General features: G+C 37.1%; 1 protein-coding gene across 6 annotated transcripts in view; it reads right to left on the bottom strand.

The window, feature by feature from the left end:
* LOC106869429 (rho GTPase-activating protein 45) overlaps positions 1-12,573 on the bottom strand; it is a 125,030-nt gene that overhangs the window by 6,065 nt on the left and 106,392 nt on the right. For 5 of the 6 annotated variants that reach the window (XM_052974752.1, XM_014915161.2, XM_014915163.2 and 2 more), the window contains 4 exons: positions 12,086-12,134; positions 9,183-9,234; positions 8,119-8,173; positions 5,572-5,779 (listed from right to left, as the gene is read on the bottom strand). In XM_052974752.1, the coding sequence (XP_052830712.1) occupies positions 5,572-5,779; positions 8,119-8,173; positions 9,183-9,234; positions 12,086-12,134 (364 nt within the window). The remainder of the gene's footprint in view (positions 1-5,571; positions 5,780-8,118; positions 8,174-9,182; positions 9,235-12,085; positions 12,135-12,573) is intronic. The other variant, XM_014915166.2, reaches the window with a different exon arrangement.

Below are 12,573 nucleotides of genomic sequence, written 5' to 3'. Positions count from 1 at the left end.
AGACCAGCCCGAGTAGAGGTGGCGGGAGACCAGCCCGAGTAGAGGTGGCAGGAGACCAGCCCGAGTAGAGGTGGCGGGAGACCAGCCCGAGTAGAGGTGGCGGGAGACCAGTACGAGTAGAGATGGCAGAGGATCAGCCCAAGTTGAGGTGGCAGGAGACCAGTGTGAGTTGAGGTGGTGGGAAACCAGCCCGAGTTGAGGTAGAGGTAGACCAGCCCAAATAGCAGTAGCAAGAGACCTGCCTGAGCAGAAGAGGCTGTTATAGTAGTGAATAATATACAGATTATTAATATTATTATTATTATTATAGCTATTATAGAAAAGTAGAAGCCATATTAGTAGAGAGAGGAGAGACAGCATGTCTGTGGCTGAGAAGCTGGAGTGAGATGGTTACTTCATGACAGCCAGTCAAGTAACCTTTCTTTGGACACAATCTAAGGGGTTTGTGTTAAGTAGCAGTAGTAGTATACAATCAGGAGCAAAGGTGGTACTCGTGATCCTTGGTCTCTTGAGACAGGTGTGAAGGAAAGGAAGTCGTTATTCTCAAACCAGAGACCGTTTCAGAATGCTGAAGGAGTGAAGCTTAGTATTGGACTGTCTACCATTTAGTGTAGGTTCTTAGTGGTTTACTTTGCCTGAAGAGAGGGGATTGTAATGCAGTTAAGATGGTCTTTAGGTTAAGTATTATCGGGGCTCTGTAGTAGAAGTTTACGGTTTGCAGTAATATGCTGAGGGCAGAGAAAATGAGGTTTAATTTTAGATATGTTAATATCGAACAATGAGAATGGCGGCTGAACAAGGAACAGGTGGATAAATACTCTTTATTTTGTGGGTTAATCAGGCTGCCATTGGTTTTATGTCACGAGATATGTAGATATCGTAACAATTATCAAGCCTGTTGTATGAGATGTTGGTTTGATAATTGTTACAAGATATCGCTCTTAACACGAAACCAATGGTAGACTGGTTAACCCACAAATAAAGTATATATATATGTGTTTATATACATATGTGTGTATGTATATACATATTCATGTTAGCATGTGTGTGTGTGTGTGTATATATGTGTGTGTGTATATATATATACACACACGTAGTGATAGTCTTTTGAAGGTTGAGGGAGACAAGATCAGTATACACCCCCTCTCATTGGATGATTAAAATGTAGGCTATAATATGTGTATACATAGATTTGTGAGTATGTGTATGACACAGAGAAAGAGTAGGAGGCAACATACACACACATACATATACTTTTTATAATTTCACTCAGTTCCATATGTCTTAAATTAGGAGGACATAATCATCTCATCAAGAGTACCTATTAATATGCTGAGTGCCTCTTTCTTTCATTTTTCCACTTACGTGTGTGTATATGTGAAGGCACATGGCTCAGTGGTTAGAGTCGGGCTCACAATCATGAGGTAGTGAGTTTGATTCCTGAACCGGGTTGTGTGTTGTGTTCTTAAGCAAGACGTTTTATGTCATGTTGCTCTAGTTCACTCAGCTGTGGAATTGAGCTGTGACGTCACGAGTGCCAAGCTGTGTCGGCCCCTTTGGCTTTCCCTTGGATAACATCAATGGCATAGCGAGGGGAGGCTGGTGTGCATGGGCGACTGCTGGTCTTATATAAACAACCTTTCCTGGACTTGTGCCTCAGAGGAGAACTTTCTTGGTGTAATCCCATCATCATTCACAATCAAAGGGGTCGTTAACATATATATATATATATATATATATACACACATACACATACAGAGTGGTTGGCGTTAGGAAGGGTATCCAGCTGTAGAAACTCTGCCAGATCAGATTGGAGTCTGGTGTAGCCATCTGGTTCACCAGTCCCCAGTCAAATCGTCCAACCCATGCTAGCATGGAAAGTAGACGTTAAATGATGATGATGATACATGAGTGAGCATGATCATATGGATGGAACAGGCACACACAGATGTGTGATTTATATATAAAAAAAGGGTAAAGACCCCCTTCGGTCATGAATGACCATGGGATTGCACCTAGAAAGTTCCCCCTCCGAGGCACAAGTCTGGGTAATGTTGTTTAATGAAGACCAGCCTCCCCTCTCCACACCACCGATGTTATCCAAGAGAAAGGCAAAGGGGCCAATACAACTTGGCACCAGTGACATTGTAACTCAATTCTACAGATGAGTGAACAGGAGCAATGTGAAATAAAGTGTCTTGCTCAAGAACACAGCAAACAACCCGGTCCAGGAATCGAACTCATTACCTCACAATTGCGAGCCTGACACCACACACACTCACACACACATATATGTGAGCTGTTGCTTTTGTTGTTCACCTCTGATCTGATTTAGTGAAGATTTTTAAGCAGAGGTGTTCCACTCACAACTATTCTGTCCATTGCGTTCAGACACACTGTATCTAGGCAGGTCCCATCTTAGCAGAGTTAAGATCCAGATCTATCCAGACCCCTGTAAACCTATGGAGCCCTGGGCAACTGCCCAGCATGCCCATGCCTTTTGACAGGAGGGACATTTGGCTGCTATTTCTAGCAAGCTGAACGACTACTGAAACTATCACATAGCTTCAAAGTGATAGTTGCTGTTCAGCCCCAGGTCACCTCAGATCTGGCAGACCTGTGATCATAGGCATTCCAGCCATGACTATCCCATTGGTTAGTGTCAAAGATGACATTATCGATCAATCAATCTGTCCTTCCTTTTTAATGTTGCGAAGGTACGATGAGGAAGATTTAGCTGTTATTTCTAGCAAATCTGGAGCTCATCAGTTCAGAGTAGCTACACTTGTTGTTTATCCCAAAATTGGCCATGATCCAGTAGACTGTTGGTCAAAGGCCTTCCAGCCATGACCCTCCTCTTCTATTTAGATATGGTATATCTGGGATTTAATTATTCAATACATACATTTCCAAAAAAAAAAAGACTTTTGTGTTAGTATGCTTGTGTGTTTGTATATGAGAGGATGTGTACAAGCATGGGTTTGAGGAGAAATTAGTTGGGGAGGGGGGGAGAGATAGACAGATAGAGAGAGAGAGAGATAGAGAGAGAGAGAACATGTCAGTGAGACAAAGCACAAGAGCAAAGGATGTGAGGGTGGGGGCATGACAGCATGAGTAAAAGGGGAAGTGTGCAAAAGAGAAACAGAGAAAGTGCATGAGAGCAAAAGAGAGGGGAGAGAGAGAGAGAGACCATGAGAACTAAACAGAGAGGCTGAGAGAGCATGCGAGCTAAAGAGAGAGGGGAAGAAAGGATGAGACCTAAAGAGTGAGAGAGAGAGGGAGAGAGGATGAGAGCTAAAGAGAGGGGAAAGAGAGAGGAGAAGATGAGAGGTAAAGAGAGAAAGGTAGAGAGGATGAGGGAGAAAGGGAGCACATGAGAATAATATGAGGAGTAAAACTGGTTGTTGTGTGGTCCCAGGTCAATGGACATATTTGTCACTGAAAATTGAATGGCTTCTGATCTTTTCATCTGAGCACAGAAAAGTTTATGGCTTGTGACCTTTCTAACCTTGTCACCCATTCACAAAACTGTTTAACAGCCTGTTACCTTTTCATTTATCAGTAAATCTGCTTTTGTAGTAATGGTAAAATGCCATTCTGATCGGTAGTAACTCAATAACGGTCAACCAGTTCCAACTCCTTTCTTCTTTTGTGTACAAATTTTATTAATAAAAAAATCTGAAAGTCTGGGGTCAAAACCAATGAAATCATTCGGTCATCGGTCATCATACAACCTCCTCATGGTACTTATTTTATCCCAGACAGAAAGAAGGAGAAAAGGTGGGTGGGATGCACACACAACAAATTCTATTCCAGAAGAAGAGAGAAAAGAAAGGAAAGTGAAGATAGTCTTGATGTTACTCTTTTCATATTGATTGGTAACAAACCAATCAATATTCCCAATTGATAAGAAATCAAAGACCGGGCCATTGTTGTTGTTATTGGTGTTGCTGTCTTTATCGTTATTTTTTTGATTTTGTTTGTTTTTAGAATTTATTTTTGAATAAATGTTTAAATGTTATTTCGTTTTGGGATTTGGTTTGCAAGATTCTTTATGTGTGTTCGTGTGTTGAAGCATATTTTGTTGTGTCTGGGGAGAGCCATTCTCTTTTGGTGCTTTACAATTTAACACACTCACCGGTAAAATTTCCAATTGTTTCATTTTCATTTTTCTAAAATTTTCGTTGCATCTTGCAACCTTTTCAATAGTTTTGACTCCGTGAATAACGGACAGAGTCAAAACTATTGAAAAGGTTGCAAGACACAATGAAAATTTTAGAAAAATAAAAAAGAAATAAGTGAAAATTTTCCTGGTGAATGTGTTAAATTATAAGGCACCAAAAGAGAATGACTCTCCCTAGACACAGTTTAAATGTTAGTTTGTTTTAAATATTTGATAGCCATTTGTGTATTTTATGTCTGTTTTTCCATGTAAGCATGAGTTAGATGGTGACTTATTTGAGCAGTGGTTTACAGCTAAATGCTTCTCTTGCTGTCAGCTGTTTTTCAAATAAGGGATTTTAATCTCACAGAATGCCTGGTTGTCATGCCAACAAGGAATGTAAACAATGTATCACAGTTCAGTTCATATGGTAACTCATGAAACTGTGAAATGGCAACCTTAATATAAAGAGACACACACATATGATTATATATATATATATCCAGCCATAGAAACCATCCCGAACAGACAACCATGCAGTCTGTGGGTTTGCTGGATCCTGTCAAACTGTCTAACCAATGCCAATATGGAAATTTAATGACGATGACACACATAGGCTTTCCATATAGTTTCTGTCTACCAGTTCTATTCAGAAAGCATTGGTTGTCCCAGGGAAATGGCACTGAAGGTGCTGTGCAGTGTAATTGAACTCAAAACCATGTAATTGCAAAGCTAACTTCTTAACCACACAGCCATACTTGTACCTTGTGTGCATGTGTGTGTCAGTGTGTGTATATATATATACACACACATACATACACACAGGATGTCAAAACAAGGAAGCAACAACTTACATACACATGCATGCATGCACATACATATATAGACACACACACACACATACATACATACATACATACATACAACAGGCTTCTTTCAGTTTCTGTCAACCAAATCCACTTATAAGACTTTGGTTGGCCCAAGGCTATAATAAAAGACACCCAAGGTGTCATGGGGTAGGACTGAACCTGGAACCATGTAGTTGAGAAACAATATATATATATATATATATATATATATATATATATAAAAGGGTATATCATGGCTACCGAATAAGTGTCACATATTTTTACAGATATATATACATATATATATATATATATATGTAAACACAAATAAATACATATAATTGTTTTGAGATTTTCTTTCCTATGATGTTATGGGTTATTCAAGTTTCCCAAGCTAGTGATTTACAATTGGATGCTCTTCCTGTCACCAACCTTTTTAGTCACCTCTTACAACAGGGATACAGTGTAGCTATTCTAAAACCGGGATACACACATATGTATACACACACATATTTATATACATATATATATATCTTTTCAATTTCATTTTTATTTACTCACCAGATGAAATGGGATCGTGTGAGGTAGTGGTAGTAATAGTAGTAGTTTGGGCCAAAGGAGATGTAGAGGTGGTGGTGGTAGTAGTGGTGATGGTATTGTTGATGGTAGTGGTGGTAGTGGTGGTAGTACTAGTAGTAATAATAGTGGTGGTGGTGGTAGAGGCATTGTCAGCAACAGATACAGGCAAAGCAGAGCTCACAGCGAATGACTTGAAATGGGAAAAAATAAATATGAAAATATAAAAATAAAAAAAAGGAAAAAAAAAAGAGAAAAGAATGAAAAAATGAAGAAATTGGAAGCAACATGCAAATAACAAGAAATATTAAATTGATACTGGAAAAGAATAATAATAATAAACAAGAGCAATAATAATAATAATAATAATAATAATGATAATAATAATAATGATAATGGTTTTTGATTTAGACACCAAGGCCAGAAGTCTTGGGTGGCAAGGGGTTAGGCAATACCATTAACCCCAGTACATCATTGGTGCTTTTATTTTATTGGCCCCTGAAAGGGTGAAAGGCAAAGTTAGCTTCGGTGGGGTTTGAACTCAGAATGTGAGGAGGTGTAAGCAAATATAGCAAAGGTAATATCTGTGTGTGTGTGTGTGTGTGTGTGTGTGTTTGAATGAGTATGTCTGTGTGCGTGTCTGTCAGTTTGTGTGTGTGTGTGCGTCTGTCTGCGAGTGTATCTGTCTGAGTCTGTGTGCGTGCATGTGTGCGTGTCTGTCTGTGTGTGTGTCTGTTTGTCTGTGTGCGTGTATGTCTGTGTGTGCGAGTGTGTCCGGAGTGTCAGTCTGCATGAGTGTGTCTGTCTGTGTGAGTGTGTCTGTCTCTGTGTGAGTGTGTGTGTGTGTGTGTAATTTGGCTTTTGTACAATTTAAGGGGAAAAAAAAAACTTGATTGATGATACCAAGTGTCCAAAAACCACCAAAGAGTCAAAGATGAAATACAAATCACATGTATGCCTAGGTTCTCTTCGTTCTTACCTCCCTTTACATATGTTCCAGGCTGTTACACAATCAGCAACCTTAAACTTTGGAACAAAATCGAAGACATAACCAAAATATTCAAATATAACAAATCAAGGTTGCAAAGAATTAGAAATTTATGCATCAAAACTGAAAGAAAATTTAGACAATTTGCCATTACCATGGGCCTCATGAATGAATTATTATCATTATTATTACTACTAAATGATAAAGAAATCATAAAGAAGTATCAACTGTGTGTACGAGCATATACATACATATATCTATATCATCACATATATATGTATATCTCAGGGGTATGCCACCCGGGTAGGCAAGGTAGGCAGTGCCTACTCAGAATGAAATAGATTGATAAGAACATTTTCCTTTCATGGCAAAGTCTGCACCTACTTCAATAAATTATGAACGTTACTCTGATTATTATGCATACAATGCAAAATATTTTATTTTTTTGTAGATTTGGTAGGCATAATTTCGCCCCTGCCTTTCAATCTCGGTATTAAAACTAAGGATAGTACTGCTGTAGTACATGTGCTGCGTACATTCCTACAACAACGTTTTCTTTATGCGCTATAAAGGCAGAAGTAATTCTACCTCCAACTCAGTTACGTGCTTGTGTTTCACTTATTTTTTTGTGTGTTTTACTACATAAACGTCACCAACTGCCTACCCTGAGCAATTACTCACGGCACATGCCTGATATATACATATATATATATCATCATACACACACATATATGTATATATATATACATATATGTGTGTGTATGTATGTAATAGGACATTAATCTGTATGTGTGTTTACATGCAGACACACTAATGCATTATATGCACACACATTTGTGACTGAACAATGCGTATGTGTATTTGTCTAATGGAACATTAGTCTGTAGGCGTGTGTGTGTGTGTGTATACAGGGTGGCCCAAAAGTAGGTTTACCTTTATTCAACTATCTCTTTTGCATTCATATATTAACAGTTTAGACCCTGATTATAAAAAAAATATGAAACCATTATTTTATGCTAATTTAGTTTAATTTGTCAAGCTCACCATTCAGTTTGTAAGATAGAAATTTAAATGTTATAAAATGTTTTAAAAGAAATTTAAAGTGCCTACGTGATAACTGTAAACCTACTTTTGGGCCACCCTGTATATATATATATATATATATATATATATATATATATATATATATATATATATATATATATGTATATATATATAGGCACAGGTGTGGCTGTGGGAAAAAGCTTGCTTCCCAACCACATGGTTCCAGATTCAGTCTCACCTTGGGCAAGTGTCTTCTACTAAAGCCTTGGGCTGACCAAAACCTTGTGAGTGGATTTGGTAGATGGAAACTGAAAGAAGCCTGTTGTATATATATATATATATATCCACTGTGTGTGGAGTAAGAGGGTAGGTGTGTGTGTATTTTATTGCCCATTTAGCAAGAATTGAAACAAGGAAAGAAAAAAGAAACAAGATTAAAAGAAAAGTAGAACAGAAGAACAAAGAACTAAATGGAAGAAAAGTGAAGACTTTCTGCTTACCTCTGACGCCAGTTGTTCCAGTGTTGGAGATTCTTCTTGAGAGCCACCAGATTTTCTAAATAATATAAATATTGTTTTGTGTTTCTTTTTTTTATTTCACTTTTGAAACATTTTTTTTAAACAAACATTTATAGAAAAACAAACCCAGACCCTTGACTGTTGATAAATTGTAGGGTTAAAGAAAAAAGGTAATGAGAGAGAGGGGAGGGGGGAGTCTATGTTGCCGTTAAGTAGCTGATCTTCAGTTCAATTCTCACGAGTTCCCCCTAGATTCACCATGACCAATAAAATCTGTTTTACTTGTCCAGTTATGAAGAATTCATGAAGCTCTTACAGAAATGCCAACCAACCAAGTATGTCTGAGATTTGATGGTTAACCAAATATGATAAACATGTCAGATACCTTACACCATTCAATATTTATAAAGAAGGAAAATTTCTATAAATGAAGGTAAAAAAATCTGAATGTGACTGCTTGACTTGTTAAAAATAGCAACTGAATCGTTACTCAATAAACCTTATCGCCTTAAAAAAATGGACAAAATGGATAGTCTTAACAGTTTAAAATAAAGAACAAACCAAAAAACAAGTTGTGACAGTCATGGTTGGAGTACCTTTGATCTGATCGGGTGTAACATGGAGTTGAACATATTTTGTTGGTGAAATATCTAAACCAAATTGAGAGTCACATTGGATGATCAAGAGTCATTTTGGATGGTCAAGAGTCATATCGGACTAGCAGGAACTACGTCAGGTTGCCAAGAGCCATATCAAATCACTAAGAACCAAGTTGGACCACAAGAGCCACGTTGGACTGCCACGAGCCATGTCAGATCATAAGAATCATGTAGGCTATTAAGGATTGTGTCCGATCATTTGAAACAATGATCCCCACCCACCAAAAAAATATACAGTGTCTACTATATTCGTCCCACAAACAATCTATCAATAACAGATGGGGGGAAAAAAAGGCTAAAGATTTTATTTTCCTTCTCCCCTTCCCCACACCATTACAACTTCACACAAAAAAAACGTACATTAGAAAAAAACCAAATATTTCTTACTTTGAAGATTTTGTTGAGGGAACTCTTTCATGTTTTTCTTTAGCTGTGGTACCTTGAATAAGAAATTCACATTTTTATATCACTGCACCGATAAATGGGAATGTGGAATTTAGAGTATCCATGGAAAGAAGCTTCAGTGGTTACTAAACACACACATAGAGCTACATAGGCATATCATCATCATCATTACTTAGTGTCCGTTGTCCATACTGGCACGCTGGAAGGCCGCGCCAGGATCTAGTCTGATTTGGCATGGTTTTCTGTGGCTGGATGCCCTTCCTAATGCCAACCACTCAGAGTGTAATGGGTGCTTTTACATGCCACCAGCACAGGTGCCATTTACGTTACACCAATATCTGTCACGACTGCGATTTTGCTTGGCTTGATGGGTCTTTTTCTCAAGCATGACATCATGCCAAAGGCCTTGGTCATTGGTTCTGTGAGGCCCAACGCTTCAAAGGAACTCAGCCATCTTGCTTCTGTGAGGCCTGTTCAAAAGGAACTCAGCCAACTCACCCCTGGGAGGCCCACTGATGATGATGATGATGATATATATATATATATATATATATATATGTATGTAAAATATATAATATTAATGGTTTCTTATTAGGAAACCAATAGATTTTATACAGGGCTGCAAGGAGAAGTGCTCAGAGTAACTGAGACAAGAGTAAAATATTAGTTAAAGAATAAAAAGACTGGGTTACCGACTCAACATATCACACCCCCTCAATGAACATATATAAGAAATACAGCATAATCCGTCAAACATAAGGACTAAGAAGAAATAATAAATATAAATAAAAATATAGCATATACTAAAAAAATTTTTTATACACAAATATATTGTTTCAACTGATAACATGGAACTGAAAAAAATTGAATTAAAGGTATAAAGCAATACACGTGAATATCATTTTATGGAAGTTAAAAAAAGTTAAAATTAATACGAATAAAAATTAATACGGAAGGAGTAAAAATTTCAAATAATAATATAATAAAAGTCAATATAGTAAAATAAAATGAAATGAAGAAATGAGGTACCATAAAGTAGTCTATCAGTTGAAAAAACAAGGACAGAAGTGATTTAACACCATGTAGAATTAAAGTTCAAAGTTCTTCAACTCCCTCGGGCACATTTCACACCTCAAAACCAGTAGACACCAAAAGGCAAGTTCACACCAATCCGGCACACACAAGAGCGCACAACAGGCACCCGGCAGGTATCAACAGGCAAAAGTTCAATTGCGCTCACCATGTCAAAAAAGGTTCACCACACATGAGCCAAAAACAATCACAGTACACCGCAGGTATCCATCAGTAAAAGCAATTTCACTAATTTCATACAATACCTATGGCCATTTCGGAGGTACACCACTGTATTTCAAAACACAATAGAGTGTAAACTGGTGATTACCCCCTCGTCAGGGTAAACAGACGTACAAAGTCATGACATGCACAAGGGGGGAAAAAAAAAAAAAAAAAAAGAGTGCCATTTTAGAATAGCCAAACAGGCTGCAGTATCAAAACCAATCTACGAGGTCTCAATTCACCCTAACGTAAATAAATTTTTAATTTAGTTGAAACTGTATAGAGATAAAAATAAATTTAAAAGTAATAAATAATAACTAGTGCATTAGTTTACGTTAGGGTGAATTGAAACCTTGTAGATTGGTTTTGATACTGCAGCCTGTTTGGCTATTCTAAAATGGCACTTTTTTCATTTCTTTTTTTTTTTTTTTTTTGGAATCCTCAAATGCAGATAATTTTTACTCCTTCCGTATTAATTTTTATTCGTATTAATTTTAACTTTTTTAACTTCTATGAAATGATATTCACGTGTATTGCTTTATACCTTTAACTCAATTTTTTTCAGTTCCATGTTATCGGTTGAACCAATATATTCGTGTATAAAAATTTTATACTATATGCTATATTTTTATTTATTTATTATTTCTTCTTGCGTTATTTCTTCTTAGTCCTTATGTTTGATGGATTATGCTGTGTTTCTTATATATGTTCATTGAGGGGGTGTGATATGTTGAGTCGTTAACCCAGTCTTTTTATTCTTTAACTAATATTTTATATATGTATGTATGTATATATATACATACACAAACACATACACACAATTGTCATACCTCTGATGATGAGCAGAAGTAGTGGGGGAGCATCATAGCCATGTATTGAGTGAAATTCTTTGGGATTTGAATAATTCACCCCTGGAAACATAGCTGTTTTGCTCATCATCCTTAAACTTTATTACAGGCTTCTTTCTGTTTCTGCCTACCAAATCCACTCACAAGGCTTTGGTTGGTCCCAGGTTGTTATAAAAGACATTTGTCCAAGATGCCACACAGTGGGACTGAACCCTAAACCACAAGGTGGGGAAGCAACCTTCTTAACCACACAGCTGTACCTGTACTTGTCAATTCTCCAGTCTTTTACCTCACAACAGCAAAATTGCACTAACGAGGGTCCCTTAACATGGTTACTCAACCCTACGAGTTAGAAATAGCAGCTAAGTCTCCTTTAAATCACACATTACTATCTTAACCCTTTAGCATTCACTTTATTCAGTCAAAAGTAATGCTTATTTATTTACATTTTTAAAAAATTACTCATGCATTATCTCATAGCTTTGAGAATTTAATGAGGTAACTGCTAATTTTTAGAATGATATTTTAGGATTGGTTGAGGGGTCAGATATGTCCAGTCTGAACATAAAACAAGAAGAACATTTTGGCCAGATATGGTTGGTTTAAATGCTAAAGGGTTAAAAAGGGAATGAGACATAGATAGGAGGGTGATGGCTGGGACACTTTTGATGAGGGGTCTGCTTCATCCATTCAGCTGACCAGGCACTAAAACAACAACAACAGCAGCAACAACGATCTTACTTTCTTGAGATGGAATTATCACAGTTTCTGTTTTCTCTCCAAAAAGTTCCTGCAGAAAAAAAAAAAGACAAAAGGAAACGTTTTTCAGGTTAAGCAACAGACACGCACTAATAGTTTTTTTTAAAACTTATAAGAGAAAAGGCATAGTCAAATAAATCCGCATACAATACTCTCCTTATTAACCCCAGTATATGACAGATACACATCTTATTGGTTCCAAATATGCAGTCATACCATAGACCTTAGGTTTATCTAATATATATATATATAGGTGTTATAGGTGTACTGTGTAAAATCCACTGAAATTGTTTCCAATGCTTGTAGCATCCATTTGTTTCGTCATCATGTAACTAACTGACACCACAAAAGCTATGGGTGATTCTAGGAAAGTTTGGTTCGTTGTGAGAAGACAGTGTTTGTGGTCTAAGAAAAGGCTTTGCCACGTCTTTTATGCCATTAGCATCTACATATATATATATATATATATA

Source organism: Octopus bimaculoides, chromosome 19 (genome assembly GCF_001194135.2).
Source record: "Octopus bimaculoides isolate UCB-OBI-ISO-001 chromosome 19, ASM119413v2, whole genome shotgun sequence".
Taxonomy (NCBI): domain Eukaryota; kingdom Metazoa; phylum Mollusca; class Cephalopoda; order Octopoda; family Octopodidae; genus Octopus; species Octopus bimaculoides.
Note: the sequence above shows the minus strand (reverse complement) of the source record. Positions and strands in the feature narration are given on the sequence as shown.